Raw genomic sequence first — 13,066 nt, forward strand, 5'->3', positions numbered from 1 at the left:
AGATCTAGACTTCTAGATCTAGTCTAGGTTTCTAGAGATTAAATTGTAGGCATATAGACTCTAGATCTAGATCTATAGATCGAGACCTAGATCTAGGTCAAGATCTAGATCTAGATCAAAATTTAAATTAGGCATAACAAACCAACCGAAATAATAAATAAAATATCGAATTATATAGATCTAGATCTAGAATCAAGATTCTAAAATCTAAATAGTAGAGTCTAGATTTAGATCTAGATCTAGTTTACATTACACACGCACAGTGTTGTATGTCGTGCCTAGACTTGTGTCCAACACAGCAGTGTCATCTGTCACTACTTACTGTCATCTGTCACTATGTACTGTAATCTGTCACTGTCATCTGTCACTACTCACTGTCATGTGTCACTACTCACTGTCACTTTTCACAACTTGACCTACATGTGATACATGGCATAATTCATGTTACAACTGTCACATGTCACAACTGTCACTTTACACTACTTGACCTACAACTGTCACATGCCACAATTCATGTCACATGTCACAATTCATGTCACTACTGTCACATTCCACAATTCATGTCACATGCCACAATTCATGTCACATGCCACAATTCATGTCACTACTGTCACATGCCACAATTCCTGTCACATGCCACAATTCATGTCACATGCCACAATTCATGTCACTACTGTCACATGCCACAATTCATGTCACATGCCACAATTCATGTCACTACTGTCACATGCCACAATTCCTGTCACATGCCACAATTCATGTCACATGCCACAATTCATGTCACTACTGTCACATGCCACAATTCATGTCACTACTGTCACATGCCACAATTCCTGTCACATGCCACAATTCATGTCACATGCCACAATTCATGTCACTACTGTCACATGCCACAATTCATGTCACATGCCACAATTCATGTCACATGCCACAATTCATGTCACTACTGTCACATGCCACAATTCCTGTCACATGCCACAATTCATGTCACATGCCACAATTCATGTCACATGCCACAATTCATGTCACATGCCACAATTCATGTCACATGCCACAATTCATGTCACATGCCACAATTCATGTCACATGCCACAGTTCATGTCACTACTGTCACATGCCACAGTTCATGTCACATGTCACATGCCACAATTCATGTCACATGCCACAGTTCATGTCACTACTGTCACATGCCACAATTGACATCACCTGTCACACATAATGGGATTATAAAATGTGTCTGTATGGCGCAGGTGAAAGCTGGCAATGTGTTCATCAACCACTTGGACACCGTGCAGAAAGTCACGCAGACAGTCCTGCAGATACCTGCCATTGGGAGGAAAAAGCGCAACAGAAACAAATACACAGTGGCTGTAGGCACCAGTCATGGCCATGGTGAGCACCTATCTTTAGAACTATGACATCATAGCGGTTATTGGTTTTATTTTCACAGGAAACTAAGACAATAGCTGTGTATGATACTGAGTTACTAATTAACAGCCCAAGCTGTTAAAAAATTTCACATTTGTCCATGTTAACTATTGAGTTAAATTACACTAATAGTTTTGTTTCTAATTACGTAATTTATAGCCATGAAGCATGTCTGATGTCCACTAAAATATTTTGTTTAGTTCAAACCTTCCTAAAAGACAAGGATCTTGTACTGGCTGTTTATGAAAGATGCCAGGCTGAGGAGAAGTGTCTGCTGTTGATTGAGAAACCAAAAGATGCGTCTAAAAAGGTGAAATTATGAAAACTAAACCTGCCAAAATTGAATATCGTCTAATTTTTCAAGGCAAAACTGAATTGCAATGTAAGATGTCTGTAATTGTGAATGTAAGATGTCTGTAATAATGATTGTAAGATTTTGTTTCCCTAGCTACTGATGTCCCGGTCAGTCAACAACCTGACCATGTCAGACACACAGTTGTACAGACACAAGGGGCAGCTTGACCTCCTACCCATGCACTTAATCCACACAAACAAAGAGGTTTGCCTACCCCTGGCTTAGCTTTAGTTCATTTCATACCAGGTTTAAAGGATACGTTTAAACTAATTTATATGATTCATTTTTATTTCAAACAAAATGCTGAAAGAAAATAAAACCAAATTAAATGTTAAAGGGAATAAAAACTAATTTATATGATAATTTTCACTTTAAACATTTTAACTATCAAAAGAAAATTCAAACCAATTTGGAAGTTAGTGTTCAAAGGGTACTTTAATCAATTGATATTCTAATTTTTTAATGTAAAATTCTTTTACTTTTACTGCTTTATGATGGATTTATTTTTTAAATTATGATTTTAAAAATCAGTATTCTCCCTTTAATTTTATGCCACCAGTTTAAAATTAATTAGTTAAATTAAAAGATCTAAGCTAACATGGATGTTTGTAAGTTAAGAAACTTAATGTATGTATGAAAGTACACTTAGTATTTAAAAAACCTGTTCTTTAGTTTCTTCCTTAAAATCCATGATTGAATTTTTAAATCTCCTGTACAGGCCAGCCATCCAGACAGTCAGACTGCTGACATCTACGCTACAGAGCCCAGGCACAGGAAGTCTGGCAAGAAAGGCGAGGTCTACAGGAGCACCAAGTTTGTGCCCATCCCAGAACTGGGTATCTTCAGCCCTGAGCAGCATGTACTGCAGAATGGCACTTATGCCCAGTACTGCCACGCTAGGGACACCAGGAAACATGACAGCTCACAACAAAGTCTGAAGGAGCCAGCTCTCACCTACTCTAACTCCAGCTTCAACTCCTCCATAGACGACAGCTGCAGCAACTGTGGGACACAGGGCAAAGGTCAGCTGCAGGGTTACGACAGGTACGGCGAGGTCTTCCACAGCTGCATTGATATTTCTGTGCTGGGACAAGGGGACCTGCAGCCTAACCCACAGCATCACCCACAGCATCACCCACAGCATCACCCACCGGACAAGAAGCAGCTGCATGGGGATCTGCTCCCCCAGACCAGCAGACTGGAGCCAAACCACCGCTCCCACTCCCTGGGGGATCTGGCCACTGGCTTGACCTTCTCTCTGGTTGGTCAGAAGAAAGTGGCCAGTGAAATCAACGTGCAGGACAATTTAAAAATTGATGACAATAATTTAAATTCTAAGTTCCAGCAACTAGAGAATGGAAACGGCTACTCCAGGAGGGTCTACAACCGTCCCGACTTATCTGTTAGACATGAAACACGTGTTTTTAATCAGAAAAATATTGAAAATGGTCTGGATAAAAATGAGATAGTTGTGAAGAATGTCAATGAAGGTCAGGGTCACTGGAAGTCCAACCAGCAGCAGAGGGTGTCAGTCTACCAGCGATTTAACTCCTCACCAGAGGGGGGGACAGGGAGGAAAAACTCAGCCCAGGCCTGCCTGCTGTCTGAGGCTGTCAGCAAACAGCTGTCTACCCTTGCCATCAACAGCCCCTCAGCCCTGCCTGACAGGATGTTACCCTCACACAGGAACCCCCTCCTCAAACAGCCACTCACTCTGAGGGAGGAATCTCCGGTCAAGCCAAAGCGAAGTCTCCCCACAGTCCCTGTGTCGGAGACCTCTGAGAAGATTAAGCGCATGACGGAGATGATGAAATCTCGCATGTCCCGCATGTCTGATGGGGGTAGTGCCAAGTCCACACCCACACGCACCAACTCTCAGGAGAGCGCCTCCTCACATGACAGTGTGTTCAGGAAAAATTCTGACGAGTCAGGATCAGATATCACTAACAACCAGAGGTTACGGCGACATAGCAGCACCACCAGCCCTCAGACTAAATTTTCTCATCCAACAGCGGTCTTCAACAATCAAGAGAAGTTGACCAATGGTCACCGCTTCTTCAGTGATGGACATTACTTCAAGTACCCTGCATGTTGGGATGAACAAGACGCTAAACCTCAGGTCATGGAATGTGTGAATAATTCACAAAATGGACAATCAGAAAATGGACATTATCGAAATATACATGTACAAAATGGACAATCTCAAACTGGATATTTTGTAAATGGACGATCCCAAAAAAGACAATTTCAAAATGGTTGTAGCAGTGATTCAGTTTTGAGTGATTTGAAGAGTGTCAGGGAACCTTCATTTGTTAGAGAGGCCAAAGCAGACAACGGCAGGGTTAGAGGTTACAAAAGTTGCCTGAATCCTGCCGATCACTTTTATTATAACCTAGACAACAGCAAACCACCCTATGAGGAGGCAACTCTCTCCCCCGGGGACAGGAGTAGTGACTCCGCCCAAACCTCGGCCACTAATTACAGTTACAATGGCAGTGCTTTGGACTCAGGATACACCACAAACAATGAAAATGACAGTATTAATGGAAGCTGCATCAACACGCAGCATCCGACTACGGATATGTACCTTGATGATCATTCCCAGCATTATCCACTACAGCATCAGCAAAGGAAATTTTCTGACTCTGACTTTGTTGAGTGTAAGATACAGAACTCAAGCAAAAACCTTGCCACAAGCAACTTAACTCACATGCGTCTTTATGGCAGTGTTCAAAATGTATCCAGTTACCACTCAGAGATGATCACAAGTGATCCAGGTTTATTCAGCTCTAATCATACACTAGACTATGAGAAGTACCCCAGGGTAAATAACAAACTTTCTCTGCCAGACCAAAGATTCCCTCCCAGCAAGTTCATGGCCATGCCCCCTGTGTCTGCACGACCCCTCCCATCTTGCCAGTTCTACAATGATGCTAGTCAGAGCAGGCTAGTAGAAACTAACATGGCACCCAGGAGTGGGGAGCAAGGAAAAGTTTCATCAAATCAAAACGTCCACTTTTCTAATCAGTTCCAAAATGCCTTTGACAGTATTAATAGAAACAAGCAAGCCAGAGATGCCTCTGAGAAAAACTTGATGAAAGAAACTGAAGCGACCAAATCAAACATGTCGGCCGTGACCAAATCAACCATGTCTGCCACCACAGATCTCTGTCAGCCAGAAGTTGCCAGAACAAACTTAGCAGGGGATTTTGAAAGTAGTTCAAACACTTTTCTTCCAAACAATCAGAGAAAATTTTTTCAAGGGATCGAGCTGAAACCATTTTCTTTCAAAAAGAAAATCAAGCCCCACCCCCTGACAGTTTCAAGGAGCGGCAGAAGTGTACGAGGGCACACACTCCCAGGTGGTTTCAGGTTTGTTGAACCTGTTGCCTTGCCCAGTCTCACCATTTTTGACATGTGCCACAAGTACGACCTGTTCCCCGTATGCATCAACCTGCCCCAGTACACAACACTGACCAACCTCATACAGTTGACAGAGGAGTCAATCCAGCTGGACTCTACTTCACCTGTCAGCCCTAAAGGCCAGATGGCCAAGATAGGAGGGCCAGGCTCTGCCTTTACCCCTGTGAAACACCAGCCAGAGCTGTCAGGGTTGGTGAGTGCCAGTGTGGTGAGTGTTGTCGCTGTTGATGAGTCAGCTCACAGTGGCACAGAGTTGGGCAGACTTATCAAAGGAGATATCATTGTTGAGGTGAGTTTTAGCTTTTATTTAGTTCACATTGTCTTTTTTTTTTTGGGTTTGTGGCAAATCTTAAAACACAATGCACTGACATTTTTTTTGAATGTATATACAAGCATTGGTTGTGCATAAAAAAATCTTTTACATATTTTAGCTACCTAAGAAAGCAAGTTTTGTTATATTTAAATTTTCAGTGCAGTTTAAAGATTATTAATATAATTTTTGTTTAAGTTGTTTTATTTATTGTTGATTTAATTAAAGTTCATGTTTTTGAAGGCTAAATTATCTTAAAGAGATGTTTAAAACCAAAGATCTTAGAGCTTATGCTGCCTTACCTGAGTTACCTAGTAGTAGGGCAGAGACTAGCCAGATTTCAAGTACCAGCAGTTTTAAAAAATGACCAAAGGGGAATAACTTCTCCATTTGTTCAGATGGTTCAAGAAAAATATCAAATAAAAAATTAACAAATTGAATCAAAGCAGAATGTAGCTAAAGTAAAATTCTGTTTTTTCTGATCATGTAATTACTTGATAGGTTCAGTACACCAACATTTGCGAAGCTAAAGAATTTAGTTATAGAGCTTTAGGTTACCAAAGCTTTAGGTTACCAAGCTAAAGAATTTAGTTGAAGAGCTTTAGGTTACCAAAGTAAGCACATGAAGCCCGTGGTGCTAAACACCAGTTCTGATTCATATCCTGCTGTCTAAATTAGTTTTACACCAAATTATTTTATGCAAATATGTTTTCTATAATAATTATTTATGGCAAAGCTATTTATTTTTAAATTGTGTGGAAAATTTTTATAACTTGATGACAAAATCTTGAAAAGCATGTTTGATAAGTTTTGTGACAAAAACAAGTTTGATAAAAGTAGTTTAGTGACAAAAATAAGTTTGATAAAAGTTTTGTGATGAAACAAGTTTGATAAAAGTTTTGTGACAAAAACAAGTTTGATAAAAGTTTTGTGACAAAAACAAGTTTGCTAAAAGTTTAGTAATGAAAACAAGTTTGCTAAAAGTTTAGTGATGAAAAAAGTTTGATAAAAGTTTAGTGATGAAAAAAGTTTGATAAAAGTTTAGTAATGAAAACAAGTTTGCTAAAAGTTTAGTGATGAAACAAGTTTGATAAAAGTTTAGTGATGAAAACAAGTTTGATAAAAGTTTAGTGATGAAAAAAGTTTGCTAAAAGTTTTGTGATGAAACAAGTTTGATAAAAGTTTAGTAATGAAAACAAGTTTGATAAAAGTTTTGTGATGAAAACAAGTTTGATAAAAGTTTAGTGATGAAACAAGTTTGACAAAAGTTTAGTGATAAAAACAAGTTTGATAAAAGTTTAGTGATGAAATGATTTTCTCCCCAGGTAAATGGCTGGCTGTGCCTGAATGCAGGTGTTGAGGAAATAGAAAGAAATATGTCTGGCAGCAGAGGTGTACTCACCTTGACAGTGGCCAGGTGCAGGGAGCTCCAGGAAGTCAGGGTTAGTCTAAAGAATTCTCTTTACACCTAGTGAGGGCAGATGAAGTAGAATTTATGTTTTTGACCTCGGCATATGAAGGGAAGTTGTGGTCAGCACTATGCCCAACCTCCTTTACTTTCCCTAATGTGAGTTAGACACCCATCCAAGCTAGCCTCCTTTACTTTCCCTAGCCTAATGTGAGTTAGACACCCATCCAAGCCAGCCTCCTTTACTTTCCCTAATGTGAGTTAGATACCCATCTAAGCTAGCCTCCTTTACTTTCCCTAATGTGAGTTAGATACCCATCTAAGCTAGCCTCCTTTACTTTCCCTAATGTGAGTTAGACACCCATCCAAGCTAGCCTCCTTTACTTTCCCTAGCCTAATGTGAGTTAGACACCCATCCAAGCCAGCCTCCTTTACTTTCCCTAATGTGAGTTAGATACCCATCTAAGCTAGCCTCCTTTACTTTCCCTAATGTGAGTTAGACACCCATCCAAGCTAGCCTCCTTTACTTTCCCTAATGTGAGTTAGATACCCATCTAAGCTGGGTGGACTCATTGACGTTCATCTGACTTGGCCCCAGATTCGAACTCAAGACTTAAGGGTTTGCAGCCTAGCGCTCTTATAGCTTAGAGGTCATCCCTTCACAAGCTGAAAGGCTGGGCTAATAGCCAAAATTAGCCAGTTATATTCATAAGAAAACAAGATGCAGCACATAAAACAAACAGAACAAATCATATGATCTCGATCTTTTCTATATTTTTTAAATCAAATCTGCTTTTCCATATATTATTACAAACAAATCAACTCTTAATGCCTGGTTATGGAGATCATGGTGTAGAATACAGAAAATGCTCTTTACTTTACAAAGTTCTGAAACAATTCTACCAGTTTTTTGTTTTTTTTTACAAATTATAAATTTTGTTTTTCTGAGTAATCTTTGTTTAATTATTCATAAATAATTAAGTAATTGTTGTTTAAATCTTATCTCTGTAGTCCCAGTAAAAATGAGAAAATACTGATGTCAAATTATGTTCTAGTTCCAGGGTCAGACGGCGCTAGAGCGAGTGAAAAGTCTGGAGGCTGAAATCTCACGTCTTGACGACATCATCCAGCAGAGAAATGAGAAGATCCGCCAGCTGACCTCTGACCCTGCATGGTTCACCCACAAGACAAATCAACCTGGGACAAATGAGAAGATTCGCCAGCTGACCTCTGACCCTGTATGGTTCACCCACAAGACAAATCAACCTGGGACGCTGTGCCAGGTCAACGGCCAGTTACCTGTGGAGGGCATGGTGATTGGGGAGGACGAATACGTTGTTTAAGGCACCAGACGTATGTCATCCACGACTAGACCTCACACCAGTGTGTTGTAATGTTTCAAGTATAGACGCTGTGGCTATCTTGGCATGGACTTGATGGGACAATACAGCATTCTCAGTGAACTATGCTGTTAATCTTTTATAGGACAATACAGCATTCTCAGTGAACTATGCTGTTAATCTTTCATAGGACAATACAGCATTCTCAGTGAACTATGCTGTCAATCTTTTATAGGACAATACAGCATTCTCAGTGAACTATGCTGTTAATCTTTCATAGGACAATACAGCATTCTCAGTGAACTAGACTGTTAATCTTTCATAGGACAATACAGCATTCTCAGTGAACTATGCTGTTAATCTTTCATAGGACAATACAGCATTCTCAGTGAACTATGCTGTTAATCTTTCATAGGACAATACAGCATTCTCAGTGAACTATGTTGTCAATCTTTCATAGGACAATACAGCATTCTCAGTGAACTATGCTGTTAATCTTTCATAGGACAATACAGCATTCTCAGTGAACTATGCTGTTAATCTTTCATAGAGGAGGTTTTTATTAAGGGGCTAAGCATGTTCTAACAGATAAGTGGAAGGGTTTTGATTTATTTTATAACACAATTCTAGGAGGGGGAACTCAACTGGTGAAGTGTCATTAATGACCTGATAAGCCATTTGTAATGACTGGTGGACATCATAATGGATGACCCCTACTAAATAGACTGGTGTACATCATAAATGGATGACCCGTACTAAATACAGTGGTGGACGTCATAATGGATGACCCCTATTAATGAGTGTGGTGAAAATTGATTCCTGTGATGTTAATTATGAGGATCACCCTATTAAAAAAAAAAAGATTTGTTTGAAGAGAACATCAGATTGTTTGTAAAATAAAATTATTTTATTTACAATTTTTTTTAAAGTGAGTGAGATTTTGTTGATGCTATAGATGTATTAGCATCAAAATATACTTTTTTTAGTTTTAATATTCTGAAACCAAAGGCATAATAAACCCCTTTTTTAAAGCATGATTGCTTATAAGTTATCTAACCCAAATAAATTTCTTAAATATGTAAATTTGGCATATTTTATCTGAATATTTGGCTCTATCTGTAAATGTTTGTGAGCAAAGATTTCTCACAAAATGGTTTGGTTCTGCTGCTGATGTATCAATTCAACATTTTTTGCAGTAACATATTTTGATGTGTAATATACACAACTGATATTATCCATCCTTATTTACATTGTTATATTTATTGACATTTTGTAAGTCATTGTTATTACTGTTACTGATGTTATAAACTTTAGTTTTGCCTATATTTGTATATTTTGTCATGTTTACAATCACTTATACTTTATATAACATATCCATACTGCATTTACCTGCCACTGTAACTAAAAATAACTACTCAAACATCTCAGTTTACCAGGCTGTTTCATTAAACTAACCAGTCAAAATGTTTAGCCAACTTGTTGACCAGTCTAAATGTTTAGCCAACTTGTTGACCAGTCAAAATGTTTAACCAACTTGTTGACCAGTCAAAATGTTTAGCCAACTTGTTGACCAGTCAAAATGTTTAGCCAACTTGTTGACCAGTCAAAATGTTTAGCCAACTTGTTGACCAGTCAAAATGTTTAGCCAACTTGTAGACCACTCAAAATGTTTAGCCAACTTGTTGACCAGTCAAAATGTTTAGCCAACTTGTTGACCAGTCAAAATGTTTAGCCAACTTGTTGACCAGTCAAAATGTTAAGCCAACTTGTTGACCAGTCAAAATGTTAAGCCAACTTGTTGACCAGTCAAAATGTTAAGCCAACTTGTTGACCAGTCAAAATGTTTAGCCAACTTGTTGACCAGTCAAAATGTTTAGCCAACTTGTTGACCAGTCAAAATGTTTAGCCAACTTGTTGACCAGTCAAAATGTTTAGCCAACTTGTTGACCAGTCAAAATGTTTAGCCAACTTGTTGACCAGTCAAAATGTTTAGCCAACTTGTTGACCAGTCAAAATGTTTAGCCAACTTGTTGACCAGTCAAAATGTTTAGCCAACTTGTTGACCAGTCAAAATGTTTAGCCAACTTGTTGACCAGTCAAAATGTTTAGCCAACTTGTTGACCAGTCAAAATGTTTAGCCAACTTGTTGACCAGTCAAAATGTTTAGCCAACTTGTTGACCAGTCAAAATGTTTAGCCAACTTGTTGACCAGTCAAAATGTTAAGCCAACTTGTTGACCAGTCAAAATGTTTAGCCAACTTGTTGACCAGTCAAAATGTTTAGCCAACTTGTTGACCAGTCAAAATGTTTAGCCAACTTGTTGACCAGTCAAAATGTTTAGCCAACTTGTTGACCAGTCAAAATGTTTAGCCAACTTGTTGACCAGTCAAAATGTTTAGCCAACTTGTTGACCAGTCAAAATGTTTAGCCAACTTGTTGACCAGTCAAAATGTTTAGCCAACTTGTTGACCAGTCAAAATGTTTAGCCAACTTGTTGACCAGTCAAAATGTTTAGCCAACTTGTTGACCAGTCAAAATGTTTAGCCAACTTGTTGACCAGTCAAAATGTTTAGCCAACTTGTTGACCAGTCAAAATGTTTAGCCAACTTGTTGACCAGTCAAAATGTTTAGCCAACTTGTTGACCAGTCAAAATGTTTAGCCAACTTGTTGACCAGTCAAAATGTTTAGCCAACTTGTTGACCAGTCAAAATGTTTAGCCAACTTGTTGACCAGTCAAAATGTTTAGCCAACTTGTTGACCAGTCAAAATGTTTAGCCAACTTGTTGACCAGTCAAAATGTTTAGCCAACTTGTTGACCAGTCAAAATGTTTAGCCAACTTGTTGACCAGTCAAAATGTTTAGCCAACTTGTTGACCAGTCAAAATGTTTAGCCAACTTGTTGACCAGTCAAAATGTTTAGCCAACTTGTTGACCAGTCAAAATGTTTAGCCAACTTGTTGACCAGTCAAAATGTTTAGCCAACTTGTTGACCAGTCAAAATGTTTAGCCAACTTGTTGACCAGTCAAAATGTTTAGCCAACTTGTTGACCAGTCAAAATGTTTAGCCAACTTGTTGACCAGTCAAAATGTTTAGCCAACTTGTTGACCAGTCAAAATGTTTAGCCAACTTGTTGACCAGTCAAAATGTTTAGCCAACTTGTTGACCAGTCAAAATGTTTAGCCAACTTGTCTTTGTTGACAAAACCGGTGGAGGTCGTTAGCTTTAAATCTGTTTTCTAATGATTCTTTATCATCGTTACCTTTTAATGTCAAAACAAAATCAGATTTTTCTTGGTGAATCATCTGAATCTTTTTTACCCTGTTCAAGCCCAAGACATGAGTAGAGGAAGTAGAGTTCATCTATTTTAATGACCCAGGCATACAGGAGGATAGTGTGGTCAGCATGTAATGTGGGTTAGGTACCTATCTGTTAGGTTCCCTCCTATGTGAATATTCATTGAAAAAAATATTACAGAAAAGTAAATTTCAAAAATCTATTTCAAATTATGATCTGGTGAACTTAAGCATAGTTCTGAAATTTTTCAATCTGCTATATGTTCTGTTTGAATTTGTTTTGTGAAAAGTGAAATGTTTGTTTATATTAAGCCTACAGATATGTTGATGTTCTATTAACTAAGTATAGAGTTGACCTGTTTCTGTGACCTCGGCAAATGAAAGGATAGTGTGGTCAGCACTATAGCTGGCCACCTGTACTGTGACCTCGGCAAATGAAAAAATAGTGTGGTCAGCACTATAGCTGGTTAAAATCTTTTTAAAAAATTGAAGGTTTGTAACTGTGGTGCACAAGTGGCGTTTTGGAACATGGATCAAATTTCCTGCTGGTCATTAGTTTTGGCTGAATTAGCTCTAGCCTTGCTCTGTCAGTATCAGTTCATCAAGCCAAGTTACTAAAAGGTCAGATGAAAATTTTGCCAGCTAAAAATTTCTGCAAATAATCTGCAATTGAGTTCAGTCTCAGTCGAAACACATGTGTGAAGTTCTTGGGGGGGGGGGGGGGGGGGGTTGAGAGAAATGACGGCTTGTGGAAAATGTGTGAAGTCATTTGTGAAACAGACCAAAGAGGGATATTGTTAACAATAAAAATGTTTTCTGTCAGCTGGCAAACATAATTAAATGAATGGCTCAGATTTTTAATCAAATCCGCAGTGGTTTTTTTTATTAGCAGTAGTCGTCTTGCTTATGCACATATTGCATCAGAATTTAATTTTTTTTTTAACTAATTGACATATCAAAAAAGGGTACTTCTACTTATTTTTATGCTTTTTTTGTATTATCATTGTAATATTATTGCTTTTTATTTGTATTAGGCCTGTATCATTCCATCAGTTGTATATGTAAAAAAAAATTTAGAATATTGTTGCATTGGCTAAAAATGTAGGCCCTGTTTAGTTGAATTGTGAAGATAGTTTTAATTTACCAATTAAATAAACATCCACATATGATATTGGCAAACAACCATAGTTTGGACATACCAGTGTATACTCTCAGACCTGCTGACTAAGCCAACCGATATCTATGCATATTACTGACTTATATACAAGTGTGCTAACTATTCAGATCAAAGAATTTTATACATTTCAATAAATCATAAAAGTACTGTTTGTGTGGCTTATTCAAAGTTTATTTTTAGCAAGCTGTTCTGTTGTGCTATTTTGCTGTGGCTTTCAAGAAAATAGGGAATTCCCAGTTCATTTGTGGTTTAAACGGGAATTCCCCTGATGTGTGGTGAAAATTTGCCAAATTTTAACATTCTTGAAGTTAAGAAGGCTATTATTAATGC

The 13,066-nt window shown here is 38.3% G+C and overlaps 1 protein-coding gene across 2 annotated transcripts in view; it reads left to right on the plus strand.

Annotated features, from left to right (window-relative positions):
- The window catches only part of LOC131947024 (uncharacterized), a 24,061-nt gene extending 14,287 nt beyond the window's left edge, over positions 1 to 9,774 (plus strand). For both annotated transcript variants that reach the window (XM_059308109.1, XM_059308108.1), the window contains exons 4-9: positions 1,251 to 1,392; positions 1,629 to 1,738; positions 1,877 to 1,987; positions 2,502 to 5,495; positions 6,842 to 6,958; positions 7,980 to 9,774. In XM_059308109.1, coding sequence (XP_059164092.1) covers positions 1,251 to 1,392; positions 1,629 to 1,738; positions 1,877 to 1,987; positions 2,502 to 5,495; positions 6,842 to 6,958; positions 7,980 to 8,267 — 3,762 coding nt within the window. In that variant the 3' untranslated portion in view covers positions 8,268 to 9,774. The remainder of the gene's footprint in view (positions 1 to 1,250; positions 1,393 to 1,628; positions 1,739 to 1,876; positions 1,988 to 2,501; positions 5,496 to 6,841; positions 6,959 to 7,979) is intronic.
- Positions 9,775 to 13,066: the final 3,292 nt, after the last annotated feature.

Source organism: Physella acuta, unplaced genomic scaffold, assembly GCF_028476545.2.
Source record: "Physella acuta isolate Inbredline_101_S28 unplaced genomic scaffold, ASM2847654v3 ptg000579l, whole genome shotgun sequence".
In the NCBI taxonomy this organism is placed as follows: domain Eukaryota; kingdom Metazoa; phylum Mollusca; class Gastropoda; family Physidae; genus Physella; species Physella acuta.